This window comes from Photinus pyralis, unplaced genomic scaffold, assembly GCF_008802855.1.
Source record: "Photinus pyralis isolate 1611_PpyrPB1 unplaced genomic scaffold, Ppyr1.3 Ppyr1.4_LG4, whole genome shotgun sequence".
Classification (NCBI taxonomy): domain Eukaryota; kingdom Metazoa; phylum Arthropoda; class Insecta; order Coleoptera; family Lampyridae; genus Photinus; species Photinus pyralis.
The window spans coordinates 4669307-4687782 of NW_022170511.1; the positions used below are offsets into that span (position 1 = coordinate 4669307).

Genomic DNA, 18476 nt, shown 5'->3' on the forward strand with positions numbered 1-18476 from the left:
GAAGAAAAACTCATTATTTGAAGCTTGTATAATGGGGGTTGTGTTTTAGTTTTTCCGTACGGTCATCCAAATGGATGAGGTGTACATAATGAAACTGTGGGGCGCGCGATCAAACATAGGAGCCTTGGTGGTTTGCGGGTTAAAACATTCGGAAGAGTTACGAACATATTTATTTTATTTACACCAACGGAAACACATACCACTCCCACAAGGTACATTTAAAGCTACGGAGAAAGAATTTGCGTTTGCAATAAAAGTCAATAGATGTGTTTCGAAGTTTAAAGAAACTTTATGCGCGTGTAATACACTTCTGGCGATTGGCCGCAACGCCATTATCTGATTTTATGTAATTCTGTTTATATAAAAACTTAATAACGACTGGGAATTCTCCTTTCTCAAGGAATCGCATCGTCTGCCAATCCACGAAATGTTGCCGGACGCTTATTGATCTTTTTATATGACCTCTCCCGCAAATTTACAAGTGAACTGAGAAAAACAGTCTCGATGGATTTGTTTGTTTCAGAATAGTGAGATGTTCACTGCACGTCCGACGAAGCAATAACTTACAACTTTTTGCAATAGTAGCGTGAAGTTAGGATACGATGTTGTATTTATTGTTGCAGTTATTTCTTGTTGAGAATTTTGCCCTAAAATTGTATTATTGCGGTACCTTCATTGATGATGCTTGTTTTAAGGCGTGGTAATGGCGTTTAGTGGCAGTGTGTCCCTAAGATTTCCAACGATAAGTTTGGAAAATTAATCGATCGTTACCTATATACATACTATTTTTTACCCAAAATCGCCCTGAAACCTTCATTTTCATGCCTACTTTCTGTCACGAAATTTTAGTTTCCATGACAGAGGAAAAACAGGCTGCGTTTCCTGCCGCTTGTCACTTTACTGGCCGCACCTGTCACATCACCGGTCGCGCCGTCACTTTACCGGCCGCATTTTTGACATTACTAAACGTCTATAATGACTCCTGTCATCACTGACAGATTGACATTAATCAAAAGTTCTATATGACAATTGAAATTTTATATTAAAATGCGATTTCGGGTAAAATTTAATATAGAACTCGTCAGTAAAATGCCATTACCTGACTCGGAAATTAAAATTATTTTATTTCCTCGCCAGCAATGTGTCATTTTCCTGACTTTTATATAAATAACTATTGCTGTGGTGCTTCCCAGGTGTATTTGACAGTGTACTTAAGTAATTATTAATTAATTGGAACACCATTTATAGTTGTACCATGCACTCTCATAGTCTCATTCACTACTGAAGCTACACCATCTTTAGTAAGTGCATCCAGATATTTTACTTCTATTTGACCTGATCTCAGCCTTCACGTCGCGTCGATCAGATCGTGGAATCAGTATCCAAACGTTAAAGCTTCCTCGTAACTAGCAACGGTAGTAGCTAAGTAAAGCTTACTCTGGCAAGTACCTTCTTCGAGAGGGTGATTGATTTGATTTTCCAAATAACGTCGGTTATGATATGTCTCCAGATGTTTTCGATTGGAACATCACACAGTCCCTTTGTGGCAGGTTTTTCAATATACCTGGAACCCAACAAATATCTATACAAATTCTATAGTACTTGGCGTTTAAAAAAATTAGAAACCAGCAAAAAATATCGTATTAAATTTCCATCGCCTTTCGCTCTGACATAAAAATGGAGACAGGCAGATAATTTGTACGGATGTAAAAGTCATCACATTATTTCTACCGTTACACAATTTTGATTTCCACGAAAACTACTTGAATTTTCATAAGTCATATTTATCCGAACCCAATATTTTATATATAATAATTACGTCTCACTACCAATAGAAGCAAGATCGGGAGTACCTCAGGGTCTATATTTTTTATTTCTGTTATTTACAAATAGACATTATATATTTTCAGTCAATATTTTTATATAGAACATTTGTTTAGGTTGTTCGTGAGCACGAAAAGATTTATTTTTCTTTGTCTTATTATTGGAAATTTTGTTATTTTGGACAAATAAATACATTATTATTATCATTATGATTAAGGACCTCTCCTGTAAGTTCTGCTTTTTATTAATGATTTATCGGGTATGTGTAACTGTAACAAACTTTTATTTGCGGATAATTTCAAACTTTATTCTAGTAAATAAGAATCTCATTTGTCTTTCCCATATGCTGTATTGTAACATATACAAGTAAGATTCGAACATTTAAATTTAATTACACTGTTGATTCATTGCAACTGACAAAATATTTATCTATCAAAGATCTGAAGGTTTATTTCACCCATAGTTTAGATTTTTCCCAACATATTGACGTCGTTTCGAAGTCTGCTATATACAGATTAGGTTTAATTATACGCAGTTGTAGAACTTTTCACAATATAACAGCTGTCAAACCCTTATTGTATAGCTTGATACGAACAAAGCTTGAATGTTGCTCGATAATATTTTTTAGCAGGTTTACAGCTACCAAATGCACAAGATTTAGAAGTAACGTAAATTTTTTAAATGTTTACCTTTCTAAGTTGAGGGAGGTTGTGTATAACATCCTAGATCCTAGATTGCTATCTGTATCAATAAGGACTTTTTTTTATCTATAGCAATATTAACAAACAGTTTTTACAGTCTCGAGACTCAAAGAGACTTCAAGACATGGGCTGTTTTCACTGATTTTAAACGATTAGTGCAATTTCATAAAATGGCACAATATTCTACTTGTTTTTAAATGTTCCACTTGAAATTTATGTACTGTATATGAAAAATCGACAACACATAATGCACATATTGCTAAACGAATTGAGCCATTTTCTTTAAATTACAGTGTTGTCAACAGTTTTGCCTTGCATTGATCAGTAGTTCCCAAAAAGTCACAGAACGGATATAATGCGCATTAGCAGTCTAATTGTCAAGATTTTTCTTGGTTCAGGTGGCCGATGTTATCTTTCCTAGAAGCATTGTTGTGTTAAAATTAAAAAAAATATCTCTATTAATAAGAAATTTGATAGTTGCGCAGTTTGCGCATGCGCACATCTGATGATTTACAATACGCGATATGCATATCTTTACTAAACACATCTATGGTTAAAATTTCAAAAAAATATCTTTATAACTAGGAAAATTGACATTGCGCAGTTTAATCGTCAAGATTTTCCCTGCCTCAGGTGCCAGAGCTATACGCTATACCGAATGCAAAAAGAACAAACTGAATATCTTAAAAACTGTGGGAGTAGTTAAGGCATTGGACAGACGTTGGAAAATGTGCTAAAAACTAATAGCGGTATTTTCGAAATTGAATACTGCAAAGGAAGAGAACAAAATAACAACCGCAATCTTCTTTTGGAAAATCTACAATATATTTACAATCACCATTATTATTATTCCGCTAAAGTGTGTCAACAATTTCGATAAGTGGAGAGAAATTACCCTTCATTAGGGTTGATGTACCAAAACTAGAGTCCATTTAGATAACTCGATTTTCCCGTCTCTCTCGAAAATTACAGGTACATGTATAAACACGGAGCTTACATAATTATCACGCGAAGGATATATGTATACTTAATTATAATATATTGTGGAAAATGTTAGACTCGAATCTTTTAGTGTCGATGAATACATTCGTGAATGGGCATCTTGATGTATTTCTAATTAAAACGGGTCAATTAACGAGTACTTAGGTCATATAAAAAAATAATGCAAAATGAAAAAATGAAAGCTATCAGATCTTTCTTATTTTAACTTCACCAATAAAAAATTGGGAGCTTATTGAAATGATTCCAAATTTCGATTTTGAGATTTTTACATTTCAAGGTTCCAGAAGTTAAAAAAAACGTTTTAAAAAATGTCTGTATGTTCGTATTTGTGTACGATATGTGTGCACGTGTGGCAGGATTCTTTGGTTGAAATTTGTAACAGATGTTTCCTTAAATGGTCTCGACAGCTGAAGCTGCTGGAAGCTATGGAAACATGGAAATTTTAGGATGTTTCTCTTATAGGAGCGTATATAAAATTCTAATCGTGCGATTTGAGTCTTCACTTTTCCAACTTTGGCAAATCACAGCACACTTAAAAGGAAATAGACTTTTCTACGTATTTTCAATAAAAATCCTTTGAGACTCTTTAGGATTGAAACTTTTCAATTTTTATCTCTAAATCTCGTACACCTCCGGCATTTGCTACAAAACAAATGACTCAAAATTAAGAATTTAGGGAGACTTATGGTGGGTTTATGCAACGATATTTTAATTTAATTTAAACTTACTTAATTTTGATTTCAATTTAATTTATTTTTTAATCTATGGGTTTATGCAAGTTATTTAATTCCATAAATATCTAGTAACTTTTTAGTAACATTACAGTTTGCAACGTTGATAAATTCCAGAATTTCACACGTTCGACGTTACTAGTACTAGTCATAAAAATGATTCATAGAAGAGAACTATCCCAACTTAGACAAGGAAGGTATCCCAATGTGAAAACGGCGAAAGAAAAAACAACAAAAATATGGCAAATTTTTTAGCGGGAATACTACACGATCCTATTAGTGTCGTATTTATTCGCACTTCCGAAGATAAGCGCGCTTCGCTTGAATTTTCACGTAATAATTTATCTTTATCTTTAAAAGATAAAAGTTGATCTCTTAAATTAAATTAAATTCTTAAGTTAAATTAAATGCTTGCATAAACATCTTGGTAAAATCCTTATGTTGCAACTCATAAATTAAATTAAGTTAAATTAAATTAAATTAAATAGCCTTGCATAAACCCACCATTAGTAGCCTAGATCAACTTCCGAGAATTCCAAAGAATGATTTCCACAAAATTTGTGTAATACCTAAGATAAATCTTGGGCATACATAGCAAAATATGAACATGAGAACTCTATCTGGGTCGTACAATGGATGTAAATAAACACTCAATTAATTGAATGGTAATGACAAAAAACATATTCCGAAACACATACGCAATAAACGGTAATAAATCATCAAGAAAAAACCTGAAATAAAAAGGGACGCAAGTCCGTTACATTTAGCCCACGCGTACTTACAGTATTTTCTTTCGAATCCATTTAATGTGGTTAAAACAACGGTTTTGCGATATTCAGGCGCATGTAGCACTAACACAAAAGCACTCGTTGGCAGCATCAGGAAACTTCTTTTCTTTTCCATTACACTGAACTCAATCACTGGAACTGGTTTCTTATTGCTATTCGACTGGAAACACTCAGACTCTTACTTCCGCCAATCTCAAATGCAATACCAGAAAGGAGACCTTGTGGTATAACAAAATTACGCACAAAAGAAATCGTGTACATATGCATCAATTGTTATCAAAACCAAACACACGTGCGTCTTGAAATCGTCCGATAACAACACCCTTATCGCAGATAGCCCTTAAATGCATTCGACAAGATGTTCCTTAATTTTAGTAACGCAATTTTCACACCTTTATTTGTGAGGAAGCCCTTCAGATTTAAATTAAATTAAAACATCCGCATATACAGAGTGGCCCGTTATTATCTCCAGTATTAAAGCAAATAACCTGCAAAAGATTTGAAGCGCTTTGCAGGACATTTAGCAGTTCCGTTCATTAAACCATCGGCGAGTCTTTGAGAGCTTTTAGGCGTCTTCCCCTCAAGTGTATAGGACATTTACGTGGGGATTTTAGAACCTCTAATAGACAATTAAGTTTCATAGTCATAGAGTGGTTGATAGCGGGTCTATTAGGAGCCTTTAACACTTTTAAGGAGGTACTATAAAGTTTTTTTGAGCCTATTAGGACTCTCAGTAAATCCCAAAGTTTCATTGCCCGGCTTTTAGTGCTTGTAGGGGACTTTAACCATTTTCGGTACTTACAAAACATAGCTACGACGATGCAAAAATAAAAAGATCCAAGTTCAAAGTACGTTTTCTATTTATCTAAACGGCCATTTGAGGAAGGACAAACTGGAATTCGTACATTTATACCTTCGATACGTTCAAACAAATTAAACTGTTTTCAATTAATTACTCCTTTCCCCGACATCCGAAAAATATGGGACCGATGTCAACCTTCACGTTTTTAGCGCATTTTTGAAAAAAATACGCTATTATATTCGGTATGGCTAGCTGACCGGCTGTCCGGGTGAGATTTCAGCAACTACAATAGCTAGAGACTAAATTTTCACTAAAAGCTTTCTGATGTACTGTAGATGTGCAGGCTCTAGTCTATTTTGAGTTAGATTACTTGTGAGATCGATAATTTGAGAAAATAATTTCGATATGGTTTTCGGAGGTGCCATAATTTTACCGTTAGATTGCGCTACCAGTATAAAAACTTAATTATTTACTTTATGATTTGATTTACAAAATAAAGACGTACCCTCAATTGAAATTAAATAAAATTAATGATTCAACGCAGCCAAAATTACTCGTGAGATCGATAATTTTAAACTTCGCTAATAAAATATATAAATATTATAAAATAACCTGTATTACCAAAAATGCGCTCTATCATGCATACGCTGATTTACAACTTGTTTAAAAACGCTTCTTTTGAGACAAGGCCCAGCTCAATCAAACAGGTATACATTAGAAAACTAAAATCGATTAATCGATAATTAACAGACCCAAAATTTAATAAAATAGATTCTCTCTCTTCGTTCCTGGCAAGAGAGCTTTCGGCGGCTGTAACAACGATTTGAACAGGAACGGTTGCAAAAATGGATAACTTCGCTATTTACTCCACTTACGTGCGTTATACCTAGGCGGTAAGACACACAATTAAACAAAATGAACACACAAAGCTCACTCGTCGTCTCCTAGAGCAAATAAGTAACTTCAGAAGCTACGCTTCTAGATACCGGTTATTCAGCAAAGCTGGTTGAGTTTTTCTGCTATGCGGTATAGTTACTGAAAAAATTAAGGAATAATCGCAATTCTCGTTCTAATGGAAAGGAAAACGTTTGTTTGCCTATACGTAGTCCGAGACCTAGTCTAAACTTGTAACTGGTAAAGTGCGAGTATCGGACCTTCCTATGTGCTGCTATTTACGTTGCAAAAAGCAGTGTAGTAAGCGCCTTGTCATGTATGGCTTTTTAATCTACACCAACCCTCTACCAACGAAAGTATCTGATTACTAACACATATTTAATACGGACTTTCCTGTCCGATCTGTAAAGCTCAACCCAATCGACAAGAGTGCTTTTTCGTGAATGCTTATTGGCAGGAGAACGTACCTATATAACGCGCACAAAATGACAAGTATTTATCCCCCTCCCTAGGGTACCGATAAACCATAATGACTCCCTTCGAGATGTGTACCGCGTTGGTAACCTGTTGAATAGATACCTCCGTATAATGCTTCCAACATTGATACCTACTAGACTAAAGCTGAAAGGTATAATTAAAGAGAAACAAAAGAGAAATGCAACACGAAAACTACTTTGAAAGTATAACCCAGTTGCATCTCCATTAATTACTGCCGGACATCAAAGCTGGACGCACTTGAATCGGGGTTAATCTTTGTACAAAGCGCATTGTACATAGTTTTTTTTGTAGTTATACTCTTTCTTCGTAATTAGCAGACTTAGGTATGTATTTCTTCGTTTTGAATTCGTATTTTCAATTCGTTGTCCGTAAAAAGCTTCAGTTATTCAACACATCAAAGTTTCCAAGCAGAGTTCAGATTTTATTAGCCTAGAGTAGAATATCATTCTTTCAATCAATAAAGACATCTGCTTTTTAGCCTCACGTTTTATAATATTCATGTGAATGTAGACTGCTTGATATAAATGAGCACATGATAAATCTAATAAGTGTTTGCTACTTTCAGGATGTGTTCCATGTTCGTTCCGGAGTTATCAAGCTTTGCGGCAGCGATGCTATTTGCAGTGCACCCTATACATACGGAAGCGGTGAGTTATTTAATTACGTTATACGTTTTTATTCTTGGCAATTTTCTAGAATAAACCCTCACCTAATTCATTTTGTAATGCTCCCAGTTAGCGAGAAACTCTTACAATATCCCTTAAACTTGAAAATTATAGCGACTTTTATTAAGGGGAGCTTATTAATGATATTTCACCTTATTAGCAATTTAAACTTGATTAAGCTAAATTAGTGCAGGAGAATTAAAAATGTGCGGAATTTTCGTAGGTAACCGGTGTTGTTGGCAGAGCCGAAACTCTTTCGTCGATTTTCTTCTTAGCTGCGTTCACCCTTTACTGCAAGTCGGGAAAAAGTAAAAAGGCTACAGGTAATATGAGTAGTATTTTCTTTTGACAAATTGCATGCCTCAACTTTTCCGGCTCGGCTCGTTCCAAAAGCTTTGCCAATTCTCAAATTGGACTCTAATAGCTTTACATCAAAAATCATTAGGTACCTTCTTTATGTTTCTCTAGGAAAAATTGTAGCAATCTTACAGGCCATTTCCTTTTCAGATTGGAAATGTTTGTCGATATCCATGCTGTGCGTAGCGACTGCAATGTTGTGCAAAGAACAAGGGATCACAATTACGGGCGTGTGCGCAGTTTACGAGATATTTGTGCAACAGAAGGTATGCCTAAGCGATGTGTGACTGTTTTTAATAAGCTTTTCGTTGTCAGGTGCGACTGCCTGAAATAAAACACATGGTAAAAACTGCAATTACCGGAAAAACAGCCTACCACCTTCCGTGGTCGAATGAAGCTACAAAAAGGATTTTTGTTCTTGCCGTTACAACAATTTGTTTACTTCTAGTGAGACTACAAATAATGGGATCCCAACTGCCAGTCTTCACGCGTTTCGACAATCCAGCATCAGTCACTCATACTCCGATTAGGCAACTTACTTATCACTACCTAATAAGCTTAAATTTATGGTTACTTCTCTTTCCCTGTGATTTATGTTGTGATTGGACGATGGGGACTGTTCCTTTAGTTGAGTCCATCACCGACCCTAGAAATTTAGCGACGATTACCGCCTACGCATTTCTGCTAACATTTTTATTCATTGCCTTCAATAGCGACAACCGGCAGCAAAGTGCAGTTATTTTAATGGTAAGATCAATGTTTTTCATTTACCCTGCGCATAGTGTGTCACAAGAACTAGAATTTAGTTCGTATATGAATTGTACGATAGCTAATTCTACTCTCATCCTGGAGGTTTGCGTACGTGCACGAATTTCTAGCGCAAATATTTCCATAATTTTTATTCTTTTATTTGCAATGTAAATGTCTATGCACCGCGTGGATGGGAGTGCGTCGGTATTCAAGGGAGATATTTGCGAATAAGGAATGCCATATATGATTTCTAAAGGGAACTATTATTCTTAAAATAAAATGGTTTATATTTCCTACTTGATTATATTAAGTGGAGTAGGAAATTATTTCAATTTTCGGAAAATCTAAGCGTGGTTTGAAAAAGAGAGCTTGAGAAAATGTTAGTTAATTTTGAAGATATCAAAATTGTACAGGATATGTGTATGGTTTCGAATTTTCAAATTGAAAATGATATTTGTGTATACTACAAACCGACGTGTACTGTACATTGCAAGACAACAAAATTTACGTGTACTTCCGTAATGGAGGAATTTCAGAAACGAGAATTATATAAATTATAACTTAAGAAGAAGAAGAATAAGAAGCCGCATTAAAAACGCTATGTTAAAATAAAACTTATGAATTTAAGGACTATTCACTATGTAGTCAATTGCATTCCGTGGTAAAGTTATTTGATTGTTGTTTGTTATAAAAATGAATGGTTTATAATAACTGGATAATATTATTTGTTTTTTACTATGTGCGATGTGTCTTCCGTTGCTATAATGACTTGCAATTTTCGACTTTTCCTACATGTGATATGTTTCTCTTTACCAGAAGCATCTATGGTTCAAATTTTAAAGAAATACCTCCATAATAATAACAAAGTTGGCATTGCGTACTCTGCGCATGCGCGCATTTGGTTTTTACTATATGTGATACCTTTGCCTTTGCTAAAGGTATTTTTCTTGGCTCAGGTGCCAGAGCTGTACGCTGTCAAATTCAAAAAGAACGAACTAAATATATTGAAAACTGCAGGAGTGGTTAAGGCCTGGGGAGACGGGCGGACGGACGGATAGAGAAAGTGCTTGCAATAGCGCACATATAACTGCGTTGGAAAATGCGCTAAAAAGAACGGACAGACGGCGGTAGTCTGCGGCTTAGAGAAGGAAATCATAGTCTGAGGTCTGCGGTCGCTTTGGAGCGGTAGAGTAGTACGGTATCTGCAATAATACGCACACCAAATCAATAAGCGTTGCAACGTCTAAAAAAAAACTACGATTAACCAAAAGCCAAAAAGGCCACGAATCACGTCTGCCGCTGCGATTTAAAACTTTCTCCCCTCTTTTAGTTTTCGCCCCTTCTCTGCTTAAATTTGCACGTGTGATTTCCTTCGGTGATAACACGTGCTTATCTCAAATTTAATTAGCCTAAACAGCGATAACGTAATCTTATCACACTGACCGGAGATAACATTTTTACAAATAAATAAGCTTAATCTTTTAACACGTTCTTTACAATTAAATCAAACTTCAAATTCATAAGTTCTTCTGAGATTCATCAGATTTACACTTTGTGAGATGAATCTGTTTCATCGAATATTAATGGCTCATTGGTTGATATTTATTAACGAGAGACCCAGCTCGTTCATGATTTTGGACTTCCTGCCCGTCTGTCCGTCCATCTGTGTACATGGTAACTCGCGCATGGTTTCGAATTTTGCACTTCTGTTCGCAGTAATAGGCAGACAGTGGTCAAGGGACTAACGGATTAAATTTTGGTCATTTGGACTTTCTGCCCGTCCGTCTACGCATATGATAACTCGCGAACGATTTCGAATTTTCCAAATTCTGTTTTCCATAATAGGTAGACAATAGTCAAGGGTCTAATTGATTAAATGTTGGTCATTTGGACGTGTTGTCCGTTCGTCTGTGTTTGTTCCTCGTTGTCTATATTGGTTTGAAACAGTTTATACCAATTTTAAGCTTTTAGTTCAAATTGGTACCCATTCTAGATTCAGATTTTATTGCTCGATCACTGAGTGTTACAATATTATACAAATTATCAATTATTCTTTACATACTTTTAAATGCTCACAAGTCCGCAATCTATTTATGAATGGTAACTTAAGAAAATATTAAATAAGGTCTTTATAATTAAATTACCTACTAACTTTCTTTAATTACAACTGCTTGTATGGTTAAATGCAACTAGAATTGCAGTTACGCGGCTGCAGCTTTTGTTCAAAAACAGTCCACCAAATTTCCAATTAGAAAGATACTATACAGCTACAAGAAGGGTTGGCTTTTCCCTCCGAAGCGAAATCGACATGAAACAGAAGTATAGGTATAGTAATAATGTACAAAGCATAGAAGCTAGGCATTTTCAGGTAAAAGAAGATTGGATTGTCAAATTGCTATGCTCTGTGTTAATACTGGTTCGAAATAAATTGAGAAACAATGATGATGATTATCATACATCCATCATGGGGATATCCGAAACCATAGAAGATATGACATAACGATTAAAAAGGTATTATCATGCCTTAAAGAAAACGCAGAAAATTTCGATTTCTTTTAAAGATATGCCAGAAAAACCGAAATTTCGTTTTTATTTTTTGCAATGTTATTTTGAACAGATCCAAAAAATAGAAAAACATTTTCTCATTGCCACTTTTTGAGCTCTACAAGACACTGTTGAGAGATTTTCATTTTTAGAGAAATCATCATCAACTTAAATTTTTATATGACCCGTAAAAAAAGTACATACTGTATTGAGTAGCATTTGTTATTACAAATTCGACGATTTATGGCACAAAAAAAAGTTGGAAACTTTGTTGGTTTCAACAGGATGGTGCACACTGCCCACATCTAAGTACACATATCTATTTCCTATGTATCTGTAAGAGATGTGTAAAGCTAACCGAATTAGAGAGTTTGCATTGACTAACAATAAACAGCTACTAGGTTTTGTAAAACGTGGTAGCACATCTTTTAATGTGTATGTTACATGTATCGATTCTACACTCTGTACAATTAAATTCTAAAAATATTTAGCATCATTAATCACAGTTAATAGGTGGAATGAATTGAAAATATTGTAATTAGCGTAAAGGTACAATGAACAACTCGAACAACTCTTCCTCTAAACCTGTACCCTGCATGTGTGCAGATATAGAAATAAGTGGGTTACCGTTACAAAAGTACTTAATGTAACTCAAATCTTCTCATTATTCTTCTAGATCTGTTTTTCTACCGGATCAATTTGTGAATTGTCGTAAACGAAGTATATAAGACATGTAAAATGTAATTAAATCCATGTTATACCTGTATCACACTACTGATAAATTGTAACAAGAAAATATACAAAAATGTCTTATATAAGTAGTGATTGATTATGATTAAAAATTCAGTTAAAAAGGCTCATTAGAATTAAACTATATTACCCCGCTTGCAAAGTGTATTCCAGTTAACTTGTGGCACACTATAATTATGATATCGCGTGTGATATTTGACGTAAAACTATTACCTTTAATTACTGGATCGTATAGTCTAGTCGCGGAACCAGACACCAAAATGTAATAGTTTACACGACTCAAAACCTGAGCTAATATATATTCACAGAACGTACATTACTGATTTCTTTTCAGGGACTGGCATTCTTAATTCTACCCTTTTTGCCGGCTTCAAATTTATTCTTCCCCGTAGGATTTGTAGTAGCCGAAAGAGTGTTGTATATGCCTTCGATGGGTTTCTGCATGTTAATAGCGTATGGCTGGAACATTCTCGCCGATAAAAAGGGGAAGAAATTAACAACCCTTGGCCTCGCGGCATTAATTTTGGCGCACGGCTCTAAAACGTACGTCAGGAATTGGGATTGGGAAACGGAGTACTCGATATTTATGTCGGGCCTTCGTGTAAATCAACGCAATGCAAAGTTATTTAATAACGTGGGGCACGCTCTCGAAGGGCAGGGAAAGTACACGGAAGCTTTGAGATATTTTCATACGGCTGTAAGCGTGCAGGAAGACGACGTAGGTGCGCATATTAATGTCGGGCGGACGTATAATCACCTGAAAATGTTTAAAGAAGCCGAGGATGCCTACCTGAAAGCTAAATCATTGCTACCGAAAGCGAAACCTGGCGAATCCTATCAGGCACGAATTGCTCCCAACCATCTGAATGTGTTTTTAAATTTGGCCAATTTGATTTCTAAGAACTCCACTCGCTTAGAAGAGGCCGATATGCTTTATCGACAGGCCATTAGTATGCGAGCGGATTATACACAAGCCTATATAAATAGAGGGGATATTTTAATTAAACTGAATCGAACTAAGGAAGCCCAAGAAGTGTACGAAAGGGCTTTATTGTACGACAGCAACAACCCGGATATTTACTACAACGTAAGTATTGAACGTGTATCCCTGTCACTTTGCTTAACGAACTTTAATTGCGATTTAATAACGCCGCTTGAAACGGTTTTTATATTAAGTGCTTGTTTTAGCTCGGTGTCGTTTTTCTCGAGCAAGGCAAGGCATCTCAGGCGTTGGCATATCTTGATAAAGCTTTGGATATCGACCCCGAACATGAACAGGCATTATTAAATTCAGCTATACTCCTTCAAGAGCTTGGACGACCTGAATTAAGGAAAATTGCTCGAGAACGCTTACTTAAATTGCTCCATAAAGAATCTACCAACGAAAGAGTACATTTTAATTTAGGAATGCTTGCAATGGACGACAAAAATATAGAAGAAGCGGAACATTGGTTTAGACGGGCTGTTCATTTAAAAGTTGATTTTCGAAGTGCTTTATTTAATCTCGCTCTACTTCTGGCTGACGATCACAGACCTTTGGAAGCCGCTCCGTTTCTCAATCAACTTGTTAAATATCATCCCGATCACATCAAAGGCCTTATCCTACTCGGTGACATTTATATAAATAACATAAAGGATTTGGACGCCGCTGAAAATGTGAGTAGAATTTCCTTCTATTTATCAAAGTTCACCTTTCACCTTTTAGTGCTACAAAAGGATTTTAGAGCTCGATCCTGTAAATATTCAAGGTTTACACAACCTGTGCGTTGTGTACGTGGAGAGGGGGAAGTTGTTGCAGGCCCAAACTTGCTTGGAGCAGGCCCACAAGCTCGCACCGGGGGAGGACTACGTCCTGCGACATTTACAAATCGTGAAGAACCGAATCGCCAAACATAAAATAAATATAAACGATAAACAGGGCGACGAGGAAGTGAATTTTAACGACAATAGGGTTATATCCAATGGGTCCAGCAAAAGCGTGGACGGAACTGAGAAGACGACGCAGCCCGTAGTGTCGAAGGCTTCTGATAAACAGAGGTATAGTAGTCATGTGGTTAATACGGAGCCTGTGTTCGTGAAAAACGTCGAATCGTACGTGAACGAGGAGGACTTTGAGGATGAGACTGCGGACATTGTTAGACATACGAAAGAGGTAGTTAGCGAAAAAGTGATTAAAGACAGACATAAATCAAACTATGACGTAGGAACGGACGGGGATGATCCCTCGTCAGGTATGTCTTAGCGTTATAAGGATTTAGACCTTTAAGACTAAAGTTTTCTGTACATTTTATAATTGACACTCTACTCTTTAACGTATTGAATCGCCTTTTAAGTGCTTATTGTGCATGTGCACAAACGATTCACTAACTTCAATCTCTATTTGTGTATTAGCGCAACAGCAAGAAAGTGCAATCACTTTTTAAATGAATTTTGAATTTATCATGGCACTAATTTCTTCAGTAGCTCTCAAAATTGTAATTTCGCCATTTATTTATTGACATTTTGTCTGACATCTGAACAGGTTTACCAGTTTTAGTTAAAAACATATTCTTTCTTAAAACGCTTACGCCTTCCCTGGCATCCTTGCCAAACTTTTTTATAGAAATCTGTATAAATGGCAATCGTTTTTGTTAAAGAAAATAAACTGATAAGGTAAGTACGTGAATGACATTGTGGATTAGTTACTAGGAGGACAAGGTGCCGCGGTTTCATTGATAACTACACAAATATCCCTTGGCGTATTCTTTTTATAAGAAACTATATTTTTGTAAAATGGCACCCTTGAGCTAACTGGCGATTACAACTTATACGCTCGATTTACGCTGAGTACTGAACGGAACACCCATTCGCGTTTTAAACCACTCAAATGGTGACACTTGAATTTTTTCACTTTTCCGTAAGATACTCTCTAGGCACCGTACTTTTTTCCCTTTGGATTTTCAGAAAAACTTTCTAACTGGGACTACGAGGTCGCCCTGAATTTATGTAAACTGTTTTTCTAAGCTCGGTTAACCGAACCAGAATAGTAATGGCGACGGTATTTTATTAATTTTCATTGGTTTATCAGCTTGCAGAGCTGTATACTGAATTTTGGATTCTGCAATGTGTGCGTATTTTTAACCAAGCTGTGTTTAATTTGCAAAGTTGCAGATGCAACTTAACACGACCGATTTCGAGCGTGTAATTCAAAACCAAAGCCGGACAATGAGGCGACAAACACACTTTAGAACAAATAATTTACAAACGTCGGAGAATCTTGCTGCCATTACAATCGGCAAAATAAAAACTTGAACTGAACACGAGTAATATTTGTTTGGTCGAATGTTCTTGCAACCTTGACCAATTCAACGGGAAAATTTGTAAACAATTTAACGCAGATAAATGCTCTGGTTACGTAATAAAATGGAGAGAAAAAAAAACAATGGGAAAGTATTTCTTAGAAACCTACCTCCCAAACAGATGAAGTTGGCAGATCTAAACTTATTTGAAGCCTTTTAAAGTAACACAACGTGTAGCACCCAATAATACAGTATACAATGGGTAAATCGTGAAATGATTTTGCTTTAAAAATGTGGAACGAAATGACGAACTGCAGCAGAAGAGCTGCAGAGTAACTTGATCTCGCAGGACCAAATTACGTGCACGACAGAATTGACGTATGCCGATTCCGTATGAGCTAAAATAATGCTCCACCAGAAACACTTTCTCCTCCATGCTCAACATTAATTTTAACATTTAGCCCGAGCTAATTATAGTTCTTCACAGGTCTACAGGGGTGCTAACGTGCGTAGGAGGGCGCGCGCATAGAGAAAGCTGTTTATTTTGAGAAAATCTGTATTTTGAAAATCATATATTTTGCTCGTACAAAAACGGGCTACACGTGAATGCACTGAAGGTGGTTTGAACTGTATAAATTGCAGTGGAAAGGAATCACCATCTGAAGAGCAAGTTGTCCCCCACAACATCCCAGATGAAAATATATGTATGCTTAAATGGTTATTAACATATGTTAAAGAATATTTGAAATTTCGGGAATATGTACCTAATAGAATGAAAAACGATTAAAAGTGATATAATTGCTTCTTGGCAATTTTCATGTAACTTAAAGCATCAGGAATTACAAAAACAAAACAAAATGACACCGTTCTATATAATATTTTCCCAAAAGCGTCGTATTTAAATGGAAAATAATGGAGGTAACTCAAAGAACTATAAAAACCAAGAAGGAACTGTTTGTTTCTGTATAATTCATGACAAATAACGTGGGAATGGAATTATGTCACAAAATACTACTACTGGTACCATTTGAAGGTAGCTTAAAATACCTTTGGACCCGTTAATTTTACGATATTGAGGACAGCTTTTACGATAAGGACGATTCCTAATTCCTTTATTACTTATCGTAAAAAAATATAGTCAGTCACGATCGTTGAAAGGTATTTCTTTAATTATATTTAGGGCTGTAGTTTGTTGAGATCTGATCGCTTAGTTTCCAAGATATTCCGCCACAAGATCTCATGTCTTTCTTTGGTTATACTGCAAAACTGTGTAAACGTATATAGATTATGATGCCTACTATGTAATTTAGAACTTAACAACATGCCAGTCTAGCGCCAGTAGACAAACAAGTTAGTGAGCGGAATTTTACAGTAAGATGTTTCCCTTTTACTACCCCAGCGTTTTCCATAAAGTTGCCTCTAGTTAACGGAAAATTAGCGATATGTACATAAAAACACAATATTTTAATGGGAATAATCATTAAAATCATACCGAGAGTTCTCCGTAGTTTGACTTCACTTCTAGCAAAATTTGAAATCTTTAACTTAAAAAAGGCAATCGTTACTCAAAAGTTTTTTAATTGCACAAACAGATAATTCCCGATGCAAAACTCATACTTCGAACTCGAATAGATCATCGGGGGATGCATTTAAACCAAAAGTTATGCCTCACAATACTAGGAAATGCATAGAAGTAGGTAAGTATAATGAAAAGAAAGTAATGTGCGATGTACCTTGCCAAATGAAAATCGTCAATTTAAATTTAAAAAAATCATCTCTTTCACCTTTGCCTATATTCTGTACCCTTAAACCTTACAAACGCATGTACAATAAGCAACTAAAAGCGACGTAAAATTAAAATATTTCTATCTAAAGACTTTTTATACGAGCCATTAGATAATTATAGTAAGTATTTATTCTGTGATATTCAGGATTTTGTGGAATATTATTCTTATTATTTTTTGCTAAAAAAAAAGTAAGCGTAATGAGAATAAATTGTATAAGTATGTTGTAATTTGTGTTTAGCTGTGTTTAAATTAACCCAAAATGTGATGTAATTATAGATAATGTGATTGTTTTGTACTGTTTTATGTTTAAGTGGCTTAAGAATATGTTTGTCTTCGACACTTGCTTTGTTAAGTTTAATGGTGGAAATGATGCTCACTTATTTCCAGAAATGTCTGCGAAAGATTTCAATCTGTTACTTAATTTGCAAGGGCACACACTTCCATCAGCGTTTACAGCTTTTTAAAGGTCCTATTAATTTTAAGTGTGGCATATCTGTACTATGTTAATTTAGGCTTATTTGTGAGACTTACATTTTATATAATCATGAGTAAGTGTCTCGATGTTACGGCTTTTTAGCCAATAGTTTACACACATCCACGTGGCCAAATCTTAACATTATACTGTAGATTCCTAGCAACCTTTTAAACATATTCACTTTTATTATGTTGTATCGTTAGGTGCCGTGGTGTGTATCTTTTTTAGTATGATGTAAAGGTGCCTTTAACGACGTTAAATAAGGCAAATGAGTTTTTGTAACATAGTACATAAATATTTTTCTATGTTGTCAAACTGTTCATATTGTATAATGTAAATCTATACTATTACAAATCTAATCTGAGAGATATATTTATGACCCGTAGTTACGCAAACTAAATTTTACAGAAAATTTTTTAAATTTGAAAAACCTTAAAGATGTTATATGGAAAACATTTTGTATTTTGTGTACCTAGTTGTTGCTTTAGAGCAACGAAAGTATAACGCAAGTCTATAAAATCGTATTTCAATTTTTTTTCCAAACATTGTTTATTATAAGAATAAAATTCTAAATTATAACATTAACGCCTTTATGACATTTTTAATGTTTCCTTTATACCATCTATTATA

General features: G+C 35.3%; 1 protein-coding gene across 1 annotated transcript in view; it reads left to right on the forward strand.

Annotated features, from left to right (window-relative positions):
- LOC116168680 (protein O-mannosyl-transferase TMTC3-like) overlaps positions 1–17908 on the forward strand; it is a 68456-nt gene extending 50548 nt beyond the window's left edge. Inside the window, exons 4-10 of the mRNA XM_031484625.1 lie at positions 7806–7887; positions 8129–8228; positions 8413–8528; positions 8578–9009; positions 12641–13393; positions 13495–13962; positions 14012–17908. Of these exons, the coding sequence (XP_031340485.1) occupies positions 7806–7887; positions 8129–8228; positions 8413–8528; positions 8578–9009; positions 12641–13393; positions 13495–13962; positions 14012–14548 (2488 nt within the window). The 3' untranslated portion in view covers positions 14549–17908. The remainder of the gene's footprint in view (positions 1–7805; positions 7888–8128; positions 8229–8412; positions 8529–8577; positions 9010–12640; positions 13394–13494; positions 13963–14011) is intronic.
- The last annotated feature ends 568 nt before the right edge of the window (positions 17909–18476 follow it).